Genomic DNA, 15,246 nt, shown 5'->3' on the forward strand with positions numbered 1-15,246 from the left:
TATAAATATTTTTTAAAAAAATAAAAAATTTATAACATCTTTAAAAAATATTATTTTTTCATTCAGTTAAAAAGAAAAAAAAAATCTCATTCAGAATCTTTTTGGATCCCGAATTCGGGATCCGAAGCATTTCTCAAAAAAAAAAAAAAAATGTGAAAGCGACTCTTCCGCTCTCCCTCGTAATCCATCATCTCCAACGTGATTTCACGTCCGTACATTCCCCTCTCTGTCTCTCGCGCATCTCTCTGCAACGACGACCATTTCAATCCCCCCGAAAAACTAAAACAAAACCGAAATGAAAACTTAAACATAAAAATGAAAATAAATATTATTCGAATAATTCTCCTCCGTCCCCGCATCTATCTTTCTCCGGGCCCCTCCTTTTCCTAACGATTCACATCGTAGTGTGTACGTAATCCACAACGATGGAGACCAACCTTCCAGAAAATTCCCCCAGCTTTGGCCGTAAACTGGACCATCCCCCAAATCCCCGCGAGGACACAGAGGCTGTTTTTGATGCAAATCAATCCTCTGAGACCGATCGAATTCCAAAGGAGAACGTCGGAGAGGACGACCGCAATGTAGATGATGAGGAGATTGTCCAAGGAGAACTGACCGCATCTTCAGGTCCTGTGTCCGATCCCCATCTCGACTTCCTGAAGGTTTCCGAGAATATCGATGAGTTTCTCTCGTCTCTCCCCTCTAATACAGATGACAACAATGAAAACGAAAACGTCGTTCCCGTACAAATCCCTCATGAGTTGATCGATACGTTCTTGGATCTCGTGGAAGCCAAGCTTTCAAAGCTCGAGGGGGCAGCCCAGTGCGGTGATCCGGACGAGGACTTGTCGTTTCTTGAAGCTGTGCATCGTATATCCAACCTGACCAAATCCCTCCGTCAATTGAAATTAGACTCTCACGGCTCTCAGATATTCAATCGCATCGGAGGCATTCACCAGCGAGCCATGTCGTTTCTGGAGGAGGAATTCCGGTTTCTCCTAGAAGAATCTCGGACCACCGGGTCCAATACGAAAGGGAGGCAAGATCAGCAGCTACAGATGGAATCTGAATCAACCGGAGACATGATCAATTTCCCGGGGTACCCCGACGATGTCGTGTCAAGTATGAACAAAATGGCGAAGGAGATGATATCCGGTGGCTACGAATCTGAGTGTTGCCAGGTTTACATGGCGGCGAGGAGCAACGAGTTGGAAGAGAGCTTGCACAAGCAGTTAGGGTTCGAGAAGCACAGCATCGACGAGGTCCAGAGGATGCAATGGGAGTCGCTAGAGCGGGAGATCGCCACGTGGACCAAAGCCTTCAAGCAATGCGCCACCCTGTACTTCTCCGGAGAGAAGGCCCTAGCCGAGGCGGTCTTCTCGGACCATCCCTCCATCTCCGCCAGCCTCTTTGGCAATCTCACTCGCGGCGTGCTCATACAGCTTCTTGACTTCGCCGAAGGCGTGGCAATGACGAAGCAGCGATCGGCGGAGAAGCTGTTCAAGTTCCTCGACATGTACGAGAACTTGCGAGATCTGATGCCATCTATGGAATCCCTGTTTGAAGGTGAGTGCGGGGATGACCTCAAGACGGAGATAAACTTGGCACGTTGCCGTCTGGGAGAGACGGCGATACTTATGTTCTGCGATCTCGAGAACTCGATCAAGTTCGACACGGGGAAAACTCCGGTACCAGGAGGAGCGGTCCACCCCCTGACTCGCTACTCGATGAATTACCTAAAATACGCATGCGAGTACAAGGACACCTTGGAGCAAGTCTTCAGAGAGCATTCTAAGATCGAACGTGCAGACTCGATTAACAGACCACAGTATTTAGAAGATGAAACGCAGAGTCTAAATAATCAGAACGAAACCCAGTCTAGGTCCCCGTTTTCGGCGCAGTTGATGAGAGTGATGGAATTGTTGGACTCCAATCTGGAAGGCAAGGCTAAGCTGTATAAGGACGTGGCTTTGAGCAACATCTTCATGATGAACAACGGGCGGTACATCCTACAGAAGATAAAAGGGTCCACGGAGATCCATGGGTTAATGGGCGACACCTGGTGCCGCAAGCGGTCGTCGGATATGAGGCAGTACCACAAGAACTACCAAAGAGAGACGTGGAATAAGCTATTGGGCTGTCTGAACCACGAGGGGTTGAACGTAAACGGGAAGGTGGTGAAGCCGGTTCTGAAGGAGAGATTCAAGAGCTTCAACCAGATGTTCGACGAGATACACAAGACGCAGAGCACCTGGGTGGTCAGCGACGAGCAACTTCAGTCGGAGCTTCGGGTGTCGATATCGGCGGTGGTGATTCCTGCGTACCGATCGTTCTTAGGAAGATTCTCGCAGTACTTGCAAGCTGGGAGACAAACGGAGAAGTACGTGAAGTTCCAACCTGAAGATATAGAAGACTGCCTTGACAAGCTATTTGAAGGGAATCCCGCGTCGACTGCCAGGAGGAGACCATAGAGGTCCACAACCACAAGCATCGATTTGATGTATGAGTTAATATTAATGGGTTGATTAAATTTTTATTTATTTATTTTTTATATTTTTATTTTGTCTATGAGTTAATATATATATACACATATGGTGTAGCGCTCTACAAATTTTAGTTGAGTTTATTTTCTTTTTGTTGTTAAATGATTGGTACAAATTTCAAATAAATAAGTATTATTCAATTTTTTTGTAAAAACGTAAATTTTAGATAAAAGAACTATAAAAAAATATATTATTAGAACTATAAAAAAATATATTATTTTTTAATATGATCAACTTTATTTTTATAAAATATTCGTACAAAACTTATCTATTTAACTCTTTACTCGATTATAACAATCGGTATAAAAAAGAAAAATATTATAAATACAAAATATCCCACAAACTAACGCAACACGGTACCAATGTGCCATGCCAGTTGAGTTTTTTTTTTTTCTTTTTTCATTTTACTTCCCTCGTCCCCGTTCCTCACAACTTCAGCCCGATCGAGAGAACATAGAGAGAGAGAAAAAAATCTCGTACCTGCTGGTGAAGGGTTTTACCAACAACGACGGCATTCCGACAAGCTGAAGGGCAACACTGACGAGGGGCGAGGAAGGTGAGGGGTGCTAGAGAGAGAGGAAGATGACTGAGCTATAGTAAAAAGTGACGTCAGCGAGGGACAAGGAATGTGAGGTGGCGACGTTAGTAAAAGGTTGGGAGATGGGAGAAAGGGAGAGGGAGAGGGAGAGGGAGGGGAGAAGAAGAAGAAGGAAACGTGAAGTGTCACATCAATTCGTATGATCCTTTTATGTTTTTAACAATCCTCTATAAACAAACTCAACAGGGGTATGTCCTTCTATTTTGGGCTAGCATAGCGCCTGATCTCTGCTAACTCAAAGCCCTTAGCCTAGCTAGCTAATAATTTCTTTGCCCTCGACCAATACATTAGAAGAGCTCGCATAAGTCTTTCCAAAATAAAAAATAAAATAAAAGGTCACGTAAGAACATTATAAAGAGATAACAAATAAGAAATACCTATTACAACACAAAATTAAAATGGTTGGCATGAAATCCAACACAAAATTTAAAATCTTTGGACAAAGGAAGAGGGAGGAGTATTTTCCGTTTAAGGTGACAGTTCGGACCTCAATCGGTGTCATTTGAAGCCCACAATAAATATTTGGAGTGGTGGTACAACGTCCATATATCTATTGTAGTGAATTAAAAGTAAATAAAGCAAATATAAATAGAGAAAAAGACACACAGATTTACGTAATTCGACACAAAACCTACGTTTATGAGTCGTTTCAGATATAAATTCATTATAAATAGGAATATTTTACAGTATCTTATAGTCTTTAATAACTCATTATACAAATGATAAAATTAGAGTTTTTTGTTTGAAAGTTGAAGAACCCATCGCTTTGAAATGGCAAAAAAGAAGTTTCAAAATCTTTTATTCTGGATCCTTTTTATTTGCCCTTAATAGTGGTTGATGAAAAACCTAGTTTTACGTCACTTTATTGTTCTCTCTTGCATTCGTGACCTACTTTCTCTCTCCTTTATCCGCCACCTCCACTATCCCCCCTCAACAGGTCTTTTCCATTCCTCAACTTTTTCCTTCCATTGTCCTTTGCCCATCCCATCGATTTCTATCCCTTCCAATGATCTTCAAGCATGACCAATGAAGCCATGCTATTGACAATGATTGTGGATAGCTAGCAGTGCACTTGGATAAATTTGGAGATGTGTGAGATTCTCACACCATTTAAGGATTCATTTGAATTGAGAAACACTTTTAACCATCTAATTTTATTTTATTATTGTAATTTTTTTAAATGTAGTAGTAGAATGAGAGACATGATAAGACGAGTCGTTAAAAAACCAACATTGATATATAAGAGGATTCATAACAAAAGAAATATATGGTAAGAGGCACAATAAAAGATTTGATACTAGGTGGTCACGATCCTGAATTATTTTAGAAGTACTATGATCAAGTTAAAATAGTTTGTTAATAATAGAAGTAGTATGATCATTATCTTCATCTACATGATATAGGATTGAAGTTTTAAAATTTATTTTTTAAATTAAATTATGTGTATAGTATATGCTGTAGAAGTAAATTTTTCTTTTCTAATTTGTTCACGTCACCACCAATCATAACACAAACATTCACATCCCCAAAAACGACGTCGACGATTGGTTTTGGACGGGCCTCAAAGAGTTTAGATTTTGCGTCTGCAGTGGGCCAATGGCAGTTTCAACTTTCACTTCACGAAGTCCATGAGACCAAGGGCATTTTAGAAATTATGTACCAAGCGAGGCTGAACACGGAACAAAAGTGACCTCCCTCTCTCTCACACTATCTCGAAAAAGAAGGCTGTTCTTCGTCGGTTCCCCGAACTCCAATTCGTACAGTAGCCATATCTTCTCCGAACACAACATAACACAACTCAAAAAAAAAAAATAAAAAAAGAAGCAATTCGCTTTCCTCAAAACCCTACCACCAAACCCCTAATTCTTTCTTTACCTTCTCTATCTCCCTCTCTCATGGATGAAGAGCTCGGCCTTGCTATTTTCACCCGCTGTTGATTCTTCCTGTGCCTCACCGGCATTCTTCTCTACGATTATAAGCTCTATGCCCTCTGGTCAGTTAATTGCTTCTGTACAAATCATTTGTCCTTTGCTTACTTTTGGAGATTGACTCCTGTAATGTCTATTTGTTTTTTGGGCTTTAATTCAATTGAAGCTCTATACTCTTTTCCTTTTTCCATTCTTTAATTTTATAGATAATAGTTATGCGCTGCCTTATCTTTTAGCTGCTTCACTGATCTCGAGTAGTATTCACGGTAACTGCTTCATAGTTTGCGAACAGGTTGCTCAGAATAAAACGGCTTTAGGGTTTAGATTCATTTAGCTCTTTTTTTTTAGGCATCAATAAGCCACGGCAGTTCCCTGTTATGATAGTCTTTATTTAAACGAGTTCGTTTTCTTCTACCGTTGTTGTTATTGTTCTTATTTCTTCTGATGTTACTGAGGCTGACGCAGAACTAAAATGCCATGTGTCAGGCTTTTGATTGGCTGCCACATGTTTTGTTGGCCACACCTCATAGTGTGTGGCTAAAAAGTAGAGGGATGCTACTCGTCATCCCATACCATACAATTTATATAGTTTAAAATTATTTTTTATTTTATTTTATTCTTGTTAAACTAATTGAGTTATTATACTTATCATTCATACACTATATACTTATTATAGGAAAAAAAAAAGTGTGGTGTGTGGGGACGATAAGTAGACTTATTTAAAAAAAAAGTGCTAAGTTCTCACCCTTTGAAAAAGTGCTACTTTCTCGCAATCGTTTTTAAAAGAGTGAGATCTATTATTAAAAAATTATTATTTTTTCATGTGGATCCCGTTTTTATTCACTTTTTTCAAAGGGATTGTGCGGCGCTTGCACACTCCACAACTACAAATATTTTATCTTGAAAAAAATTGATACCCACCATAGAAAATTGGATTTTTTTAACGGGTCTCACTTTTTTCAAAAGAGCCTTCACAATACTTATACGCTATGGGTTTGCACAAGTTATTTTCTTTTAAAAAACTAATGGGAGATGAATGGATGTGTCAAGACATGAGTTTCTAAAAACCCATGTAGTATTGTGAACAAACTGGGTTTTGAATTTTGATTTTGATAGGAGGCTTGCTTGTGTATTAGTCAAATGAAACTTTGTCAGTTTTGCTAATTGAAGACTTTGCAAGGTTTTGGTTTTGATAGGAGGCTTTCTTGTGTAGGAGGCTTGCTTGTGTATTCGTCAAATGAAACTTTATCAGTTTTGCTGATTGAAAACTTTGCTAGGTTTTGGTTTTGATGGGAGGCTCGCTTGTGTATTAGTCAAATGAAACTTCGTCGGTTTTGCTAATTGAAAACTTTGCTAGCTTTTGGTTTTGATGGGAGAGTTGCTTGTATATTAGTCAAACAATAATTTTATATATCTTTTATACGCTCTGCCCTAAAGGCCTTTTGGGATGCCAAGTCTCTTTTGATTATTTCTTTTCTTTTTTCTTCTCTCCCCCACCCCTCACTTGTATAGGTTACTTTACTCATCGGGAAAATGTGTAGGTTACTTCACTCTTAGAGTTCTGCATTGTGCTTCATTAGTTGGGCAAGCTATTATCAGAATCAATGGGCAGTGCATTCAATCCACAGATTTTGGCGGAAAAGTTGGCCAAGCTCAACAGTTCACAAGCGAGTATAGAGAGTATCCTTTTAATGGCATTGGATGAATGATGACCTTGCATATTTGTTTCTGCTTCTAGATTGTTTAAGATAAATTTTATGCTGTTTTGTTTTTAATTTATTTATGCATGTGACCAGCCACTGTCCTCAAAGTTTTGGTTGCATTGACAAATTTTTTTGATTTGGCCCTTGGTGTCCTGGAACAAAGTCTTGATTAATCCTGAGAATGCATAGGCCCTCAACAATGAGTTTTCTGCAGGTACATCTCGAGTAATTCAAGGGAAAATTCTCTCAGTCCAATGGCTCCTAGAAATGTTTGCACCTAGGGATTTGAACCTTAGACTTGGAGGGAGCATACCTCCAAGACCAAGGCTCTTACCACTTGAGCCAACCCCTTGGGGTTCTGACAAACTAAGACCTTTGTGTTCCATTATTTATTGTTGTGACATTAAGGTTTATCTATATTTGATAATTCTTCTTGTAATAGGTGTGATACCCCATATGATAAGGATAATGGTAGGTGGTGCATGAGATCCCACATTGCTTGAGAATGAGAAGTTCTTGCTCTTTATAAAGTTCTAATGGGGCTCCAATTACATTATTGACTTGTCCTTTTGGAGTATAGGCCATGTGGCTTGGGCCTTCCATTGAGGCATTACAAATGGTATCAGAGCCTATCTCAACCATAAATGTGGGACTTGAACCGTACCACCTACAACGGACTGGCCCGATGAGGATGTCGGGAATTTAAGGGGAATAGATTGTGATATCTCATATGATAAGGATAAAGGTAGGTGGTGTATGAGATCCCACATTACTTGGAAAATATAAGTTTTTGCTCTTTATAAGGTTTCAATGGGGCTCCAATTGCATCATTGATTAGTCCTTTTGGAGGGAGTATAGGTCATGTGGTTTGGGCCTTCTATTGGGACGTTACAATGGGTCTCTAATTTGAATCATTGTTGAGTTAATTATTGTAGTTTCCTCTTAAGCCACTTCAATAAGATTGCAGATCATTGTACCATGTTTTCCCTCAATGGATTGAATGAAAGAATAGACACATCGCTCTTTGTTTTGATTAATTATTTCATTGTGTTCCTCGGCATTCACTGTTATTTTAGGGCTTTTTGTGAGCTTGCCATCCTTAATGTGCTTAAGCTTTGTCACATTGGTGTATATTCCATATGAATAAAGCAAAACAAGTTGTTGAAACATGGGATCGGCAGTTTAATTGTTCTCCACGTGAGCAGAGATTGGCCTTTCTATATCTTGCAAATGACATATTGCAGAACAGTAGGCGAAAGGGCTCAGAGTTTGTTGGTGAGTTTTGGAAGGTTCTTCCAGATGCTCTTCGTGATGTGATTGAAAATGGGGATGGTTGCGGAAGGAATTCTGCACTGCGACTGGTATATCTGCTTTGCCCTTGTGTTCGGAGCCATGTACTCTGTTTTGAAAATAGTTAGCTTCACCTTAGGAAATAGGTTTCCCATGCTGGAAATAATCTGCTTGAAATGGTATTTGATCATATTATGACAAACATTAGCAGACCATAACGAAAAGTTGTTCTTGCTGGGTGAATAGTGTTGGGACATCTTTATCTGAGGAAGCTTCGTCATCCTACTCCTTGTGAATGACATTAGGATTGTCTGGCTAGTCCTGAAATTCAAAAATAAAACAGAGATAGAACAGATTGTTTCGGGGACATCAAAGTAAAAGTTTCCATTGGAAAGCTTTTTGGTTGGATGTTCCTGCATCCAAAATCGTTATTTTTAATCTTTTTTTCCTTATAATCTTCCTCTTTTCTGTATTAAGTGATGAATGATAGGTTATAGGCCTTTGTTCCCCTCTATGGGTGAAAGCATGTGGTATTTGGTTTGGTAGGATAACTTGTCTTTCTTGTTTTATTTGAGTTGTATCGTATCTGTTGGTACTTGGAAATTCACTGTCTTTATCAAGTGTAACAACAAATTTGAAATGTTTGAGTAAAATTTATGAAAGAACGAACTGGAATGAATAATCAAGCATGTACTTTATGGTCTTCTCAATAAATTATGTGCTTTACAGCCTTCTCTATGCTTATGCTTTTTGGCTATTGGACAATTAGCAAATTGTGAAATTTAGTCTAGTATTATTTTAGATTTCTAGGTAATGCACGTCATTGCGTATAATATATGCGAGATACATATATATATTTTTTTAAATGTGTACCAGATACTTCTTTATTAGGAACTTAGCATGAAGTGTATATCTAATTCTTCCTCATGCAGATTGATATATGGGAAGAAAGAAAAGTTTTTGGTTCTCGGGGGCAACTTCTTAAGGAAGGGCTTGCGGGTAGACAAATTGAAAATAATAATAGAAATGGAAAGAATTTGAGCTTCAAACTGGTAATTCAAATTTCCTGAGCTGACTATATGTTTGCATAGATATTGAAGTTTCTTATACAACTATAGGACTAATGCCTTTTTTGTTCTCTTATCTTAAACAGAGACCATCTGCTGGAAATATATTGGAAAAAATAGTTTCAGACTATCATATCCTTTATGGTGGCCAGTTGGATGAAGAAGTTATACTGAGCAAGTGTACCAATGCCGTTAGCAGTCTTGAGAAAGTAGATAAGGAAATTGGTGGCGATATTAATTCAGGTATTCCATGTGCATCTATCTTCATGATGCTTCTCAAACTTCTGATATAATGTAATTGCTGTGAATTATGTGTATTCATGTATGCATGTGTACACATTCTATTGTTCCTTTTCTTCCCCTTTCAATTTGGTAAATATTTGCCATGTAATTTCATTCATTCTAATTTGTTTATAGTGAGCTTCCTGATTATCTTTTTTGTATTATCATACCAGAACTGCATGTACTCCTATTGTCTAATATTAGTGAGCATTTCCTGAACACAAGTTTTTAGTATCATCTTAGACCAACACAACTATGCCATTATAAGTTTGGCCATGACTTAACTTGCCTGTTCTATACTAAATACAGCTAAGTGTCGTGCCTTGCAAGGGGTGCTTTGATTTTGCACTCCCAAACTACAACCCAAATTTAAAATTGCATGTCAAACTAACAAAATCAACAATTTGATACCCCAAATCATCAAATTCTTCAATTGCATCCTCTGGGCAATTAGAATGTTAAATATGAAGAAATCCTAAAACTTGTGAGTGAATTATCTAAATGACCTCACTGCAAAGTTAATATTACATATTTACCATTAATTTAGAATAAAAACAATAAAATTAAAAAAAAAAAAGGACTGGGTAGGTGGCCCCGCCAGTGCACCCCTAGCGGTGACCATCAATCTGATTTTTTGTTAAAATGTATATTATTTGTTTTTATTTCTTATAAGTTCTGTTCTATTATGGTATTTTACTTATATTACTGCTTTTTTTTTTTTTTTATATTTTCTACTAAATTGTAGCAAGGGAATTTTAGACAATTCACTTAAACTTTAAGGGTACCATCTTATCTAACAGTTTAATTGAACAGATGGTGGAAACTGAAAGAAACAAGTAGTTAGGGTACAAAATTATTGGTTTTGTAGTTTGGGGCGCAATTTGAAAATTTTGTGGTAGTTTGGGGTTGCAATGTGGAATTTTCCCATTTTATCCAGTGGTGTGGCTGGACTCAGAAGTCAGAAGTTTAAATGTCATCTGTCCTGGCTGACATAACAAAGTTATTGGTTTTTCTCTTATGAGAGTTTCGAAGTTAAGACAATGCCCGTCGCAAAGAAATTTGTGTGCGGGGAGGCGTACACTAGATGTGTAGTTTGACTTGTATTTGGAGTTTTTCTCTGTATTGACTCGTCACAGCTGTAACTTCCTTTATGGATGAAATGAAGTCTATTTCTTATTAAAAAAAAAAAAAAAAGAAAACAAAGTTATTGGTTTTGGTAGTTGGGGTGCATTTTGAAAATTGTGGTAGTTTGGGGTTGCAATGTGGAATTTTCCCATTTTATCTAGTGGTGTGGCTGGCTGAAGTTTCTTGTTGCTAGAACTGTGAGGCCCTTTTTTCCTCTGCAATTTTGAGGAATAGTTTTTGTTTTAGCTAGATAAAGATGTCTTTCATGCTGCCATAATAGTTTTTCGTCAAAATATTTTCTTGAAGTGACTCCATTTTGACTTTGCATGATGATGAGTTGTGGATTATGGCCGCTATTGTATCAAGTTGATTGGCTAAACACTTTGACCAAGATTTATGTGATCAAAATAGCAGATTGAAGACTACTTCATGAAGTTTCTATAAGTTAGATTTCGAACAATTTGTAATCGCATCTCCTTTTTGGAATGTGGAATGTTGGATATCGATTTAACTATCATCAATATCTTACATATCACAAACATACGTAGACATACATCTCAAATGCACTGAAATCCAACTGATTGAATTTCAACAACTTTGCAATTTTAATTTTCTGGATTTTAAAATCCAGAGCTACCCCAAAGTTAAATCTGGATCAAAATGTATAAAGAAAGTCTGCAGTTTTTCTTATTGGTCCTCCAGGATTCTTGTCATCGAGGTTGTTCACATCATATTAGATCTCTCTTTTCTCTCAACTGTTTGCTTTAACAGGGCAATTCCATGGATCTGGTTTTGTGGAGGAGCTGCAGGGGCAGCATGCGATACTGAGGGACTGTATTGAACAATTAACAGCAGTAGAATCAGCAAGAACAACTCTCGTGTCTCATTTAAGAGAAGCCCTCCAGGAGCAGGTCGGTTGGCCAGACTACTTCACAGTTGCATACTATTTTGCAAGAGATGACATTAGTAAATCTTACATGGTTTTGTTACCAGGAATTCAAGATGGGCCAAGTCCGCAATCAACTTCAGGTTTGTCACTCTTACAAATCCTACTTGGGTGGGAGTATTACTCTGCTTTCTAGATGTTTTTTCTTCAAATTCTTTTTAACAAGTTGAACATGTGGAATATTACACTTAGGTAGAAGTTGCGGTGTCTGGATATGTATTTGCATTTATATACCAAGAGTTAAGCAGAGTGATGAACTTCTATGTATTCCGTTCAAGAATTGTTAATAAGTATTGATACCTACTGTAGCTTGTGGGTTTGGCTTATTTTATTGCAACTCAAATTCTTGATTGAACTAACAGAGGGTGGAAGATTTTATGGATCGATAGAGGTGAAGTTCAAGTCATCTGGACTCCTGCAAATGTGTCATATATGTTGGTTTTTTATTGGAGGATGTAAGAAACAACTTGCACAAAAAATACAGGATATCCTTGCTTTTTTTTTTTTGGTGGGTGTTTAACATTAAGACAATGAAGGAACACAAATTTTGATTATCGCAGCCTTGGTGCGTTTAGAGGTCTGTTAATGGTACAAATTTTGTGGCTAATTTTCTTGGGATATGGCCTGTATACATTTTAAATATTTGCATGCTTTCTTTTTCCTGTATTGTTTTCCAGGCCGCACAGTCCCGATCAGAACAGGCAGGTAGTGACTGCCAACGGTTATCAAATAGAGACAAAGTTCAGTCACTACTTGAGCAGAACCCGAGGGAAGCTCAAACCTCCATAGCACCTCAAAGCTTCATACCAGGGGATAGGGAACAATCAGCTCCTGTAATGTACACACGGCAGGTTTCCTTTCCTGAAAAATCTGGCCATGTTGAGGAAGACCCACGCAAGTCGGCCGCTGCTGCAGTGGCAGCAAAGCTAACTGCATCGACATCCTCAGCGCAGATGCTCTCCTATGTCTTATCCTCGCTTGCATCAGAGGGTGTCATAGGCAATCCAATGAAAGAAACACCTTGTGATTACCCCCCTGAAAAGAGGCATAAGCTTGAAAATGACCAATCCTCTTACATGCCCCCTCAAAATCTTCAACGACCTCCAGTTCCTCCTTACCCTCATCCTGAATCTATACAACATGTCTCTACTACCACCCAACAGTTTACTCCAAATGAGCCACCACCACCTCCCTCAACATCTCCTCCACTTCTGCCACCACTGCCGCCTATAGCACAATACACAGTGCCCCAGTACATGCACACTGCAGGATCAATAACTAGTGCACCATACAGCTATGGCATGGCCCAACAGCAGCTGCCTTCAATGCCGAGTTATCTGACAGTTGGGGCTCCAGTGAATGCTATACCTCCCTTCAGTACACCTCCTACAAATTCTTATCAGGGTTTTCAGGGTTCAGATGTTAATATCTATAACCAACCATCATCCATGCCAATGTCTCCAATTTCTCGGCAATAGAATTCTAAGTGCAGCGTGAAATGAAGGTGGTTTTGCTGTGGATTACTAGTTATTTCAAAAGTTTTATGAAGTTTCTCTGTCTTTGTGCACCTAATTCGATTTGCACATATCGAATGCCTGTAACCTATATTTTCAAATGCTCATTTTATGGAGTTAAAACGGTTTCGGTGGATTACAGGATTGTGGGAAAGAGGAATTGAATGGTATTTATTGACTAGGAATGTTATTCGCTGTTTCAAGAAGACATTAATTTTACTATTGAGTGATGTCTTAGCTGTTCAATCTTTTGGACCCTGCCGTTGCTGAATCTGATCCAGGTGCATTTTTGTTCAGTCTTGGACATGGAAAGGCCAACACTGCTTTCATGATAACGCGCAGTCCATGAGGATGATTAATCCGTCCATCCAGTTGAGAATATCTTTTCCCCGATCGGGATTCCAATATCTTTGGCCAATGTTAATTGGTTACCTACCTGCATCTCAAAATGACCCTCATTATATCCATCGTTAACATGAAACAAAGTGTTCTATTTAATAAAAAATAAAGAAGAACCAAAGTGATACTATTTTTGTTTAATTAATAGGAGCATGTAGTAATGTCTCATAAAGGGTGTTGTACATGACAGACATAAACATATATGACAGGCCAGCCATCAATAGAAAATTTAAGCCCTGCTCTTCATGTTGAAAGAGGTCGGTGGTGGTGAAACAATCACATGCGTATGTCGTGTCAATGGGCATTCACGGTTCAAGAGAGAGGTTAGTTCATCGGACGGAGTTATGCAATTTGATTCTCAGCACGGATCGAAGGTCATGATAGCCGTTTGACCACCAAAAGAGTGAGTGAGCTCCCATGGCTTTGGGATTGTAACTCAAATTCGAACAAGGTGTCGAGGAGGGAGGGAGGGTATAAATAAGTAAAGATATGCAATTAATATTAAACCTAGAGACAAGGAAAAGACTAGTCTTGAGTCTGGCCTCCTTTGTTTCTCAAGTCCCACTAAAGGCATCTCTGTCTCTCCGTCACGTCTCGTTCAAATACATAAATGAGTACATGCCAATGCATAAAAAAGGTAATTACCTCAACTCATGAAGTGAGAATTTGTAAGAAAGAACTGTCTCGATTGCTCATCACCCCCTTATGGCCGGGAGGTTTATTTATTATTTTGTTACAAACATGCTTTTTTTTGCTATCAAACTACTGCTATCAATATATAGCAGTGTTGATTATAAATAATATTTTATCATATATAAAACTATCATGTAATAAATATGGAAGATTGGTTTCGTCATTTTTTTTAATGTAAAATAACTGTTTTGACCTATCACAATTAAAATGACTGTATATAATATACATAATTCATATAAATATTCATCATCTTTTCTGGGTCAAAAATGAGAATAAGTAATTAATTCTAGCACTCAAACTGGACCAAAAAAAAAAAAACAGACAGAACAGACATTCTCAATACGACAGTGCCGAAACACAATGTGAGACAAAAACACCGGCAGATCCCATTATCGATACTGAAAAATCAAAGTCGTATATTTCCACAGTTCAAATTCCCAAAAATAATAGGAACAAGGGCATGGAGATTGAAACCTGTCTCCCTTCAATTATAATCAAAAACTTGCTCTCTTGGTGTTACTGTTGAAAGTGAAAGGAACAAACATCAAGCTTTGGACAAGAAAAAAGTTGCAAAAAAGAGAGAAAAAGCAAAAGCAGTCAACGTTGGGCAAACGTCAGCTGGTGTGCAAATGCGAGGAGCAAAGGCTGAGAAAAGCCTCTTGTCGTTTGCTTTAACGGCCCAACGAAGGGAGGGTGGGTTTGAAAAAGCTATGGTTGGTCGCACTTTCGAAAGGTGTGTTGCGTCAGACTTCTGTCAATCCAAAATCATGGCTTTCCCTGAGACCACAGCTTAGGCAAGCTTTTAAGGGCATGCCCAACTGTTAAATAAAAAATAAAGGGTCAAACTGGCCGCTTGGGGACCAAAGGACAGCCCCACATTTCCTGACCTAAATTTTTCAGAAATCTCCAGCTAATTCTTCGATCTCCTTGGCCTTCTTCTCTGCCAACTAGAAACTTTCTTCTTCGTCTACATGTTTGGGTCGATCGGGGCATTTGGTTTTAAGGCCATTAATTAATTAACGTTACGTTTAGATATTGAATTTAATTGAATTATCTATAAATAATAGTGAGTTGAGATGATGAAATGAATTTTGTAGGACTCACTTTATATGTGTTTTGATGTTAAGATAAATTTAAATGTATTTATGAAAAGTTAAA

The 15,246-nt window shown here is 38.5% G+C and overlaps 2 protein-coding genes across 5 annotated transcripts; both read left to right on the top strand.

Annotated features, from left to right (window-relative positions):
• The first annotated feature begins 144 nt into the window (after nucleotides 1-144).
• Nucleotides 145-2,623, top strand: LOC121249568 (exocyst complex component EXO70B1). Its single transcript, XM_041148284.1, has one exon. It carries the CDS (start codon nucleotides 426-428, stop codon nucleotides 2,469-2,471), a length of 2,046 nt encoding a protein of 681 aa, XP_041004218.1. The 5' UTR covers nucleotides 145-425; the 3' UTR covers nucleotides 2,472-2,623.
• Nucleotides 2,624-4,813: 2,190 nt separating this feature from the next.
• Nucleotides 4,814-13,177, top strand: LOC121249569 (regulation of nuclear pre-mRNA domain-containing protein 1A). 4 transcript variants are annotated; one of them, XM_041148285.1, is made up of 8 exons: nucleotides 4,814-5,134; nucleotides 6,611-6,749; nucleotides 7,886-8,133; nucleotides 8,995-9,114; nucleotides 9,216-9,372; nucleotides 11,308-11,447; nucleotides 11,530-11,565; nucleotides 12,160-13,177. In XM_041148285.1, the coding sequence occupies exons 2-8, from the start codon at nucleotides 6,674-6,676 to the stop codon at nucleotides 12,958-12,960; spliced, it is 1,578 nt and encodes a 525-aa protein (XP_041004219.1). In that variant the 5' UTR covers nucleotides 4,814-5,134; nucleotides 6,611-6,673; the 3' UTR covers nucleotides 12,961-13,177. The 4 variants fall into 4 exon arrangements, with proteins under 4 accessions (XP_041004219.1, XP_041004220.1, XP_041004222.1 ...); XM_041148286.1 differs by having other exon boundaries at nucleotides 4,841-5,134; nucleotides 6,611-6,736; nucleotides 8,017-8,133; XM_041148288.1 differs by lacking the exon at nucleotides 7,886-8,133 and having other exon boundaries at nucleotides 4,841-5,134; nucleotides 6,611-6,736.
• Nucleotides 13,178-15,246: the final 2,069 nt, after the last annotated feature.

Source organism: Juglans microcarpa x Juglans regia, chromosome 2D (genome assembly GCF_004785595.1).
Source record: "Juglans microcarpa x Juglans regia isolate MS1-56 chromosome 2D, Jm3101_v1.0, whole genome shotgun sequence".
In the NCBI taxonomy this organism is placed as follows: domain Eukaryota; kingdom Viridiplantae; phylum Streptophyta; class Magnoliopsida; order Fagales; family Juglandaceae; genus Juglans; species Juglans microcarpa x Juglans regia.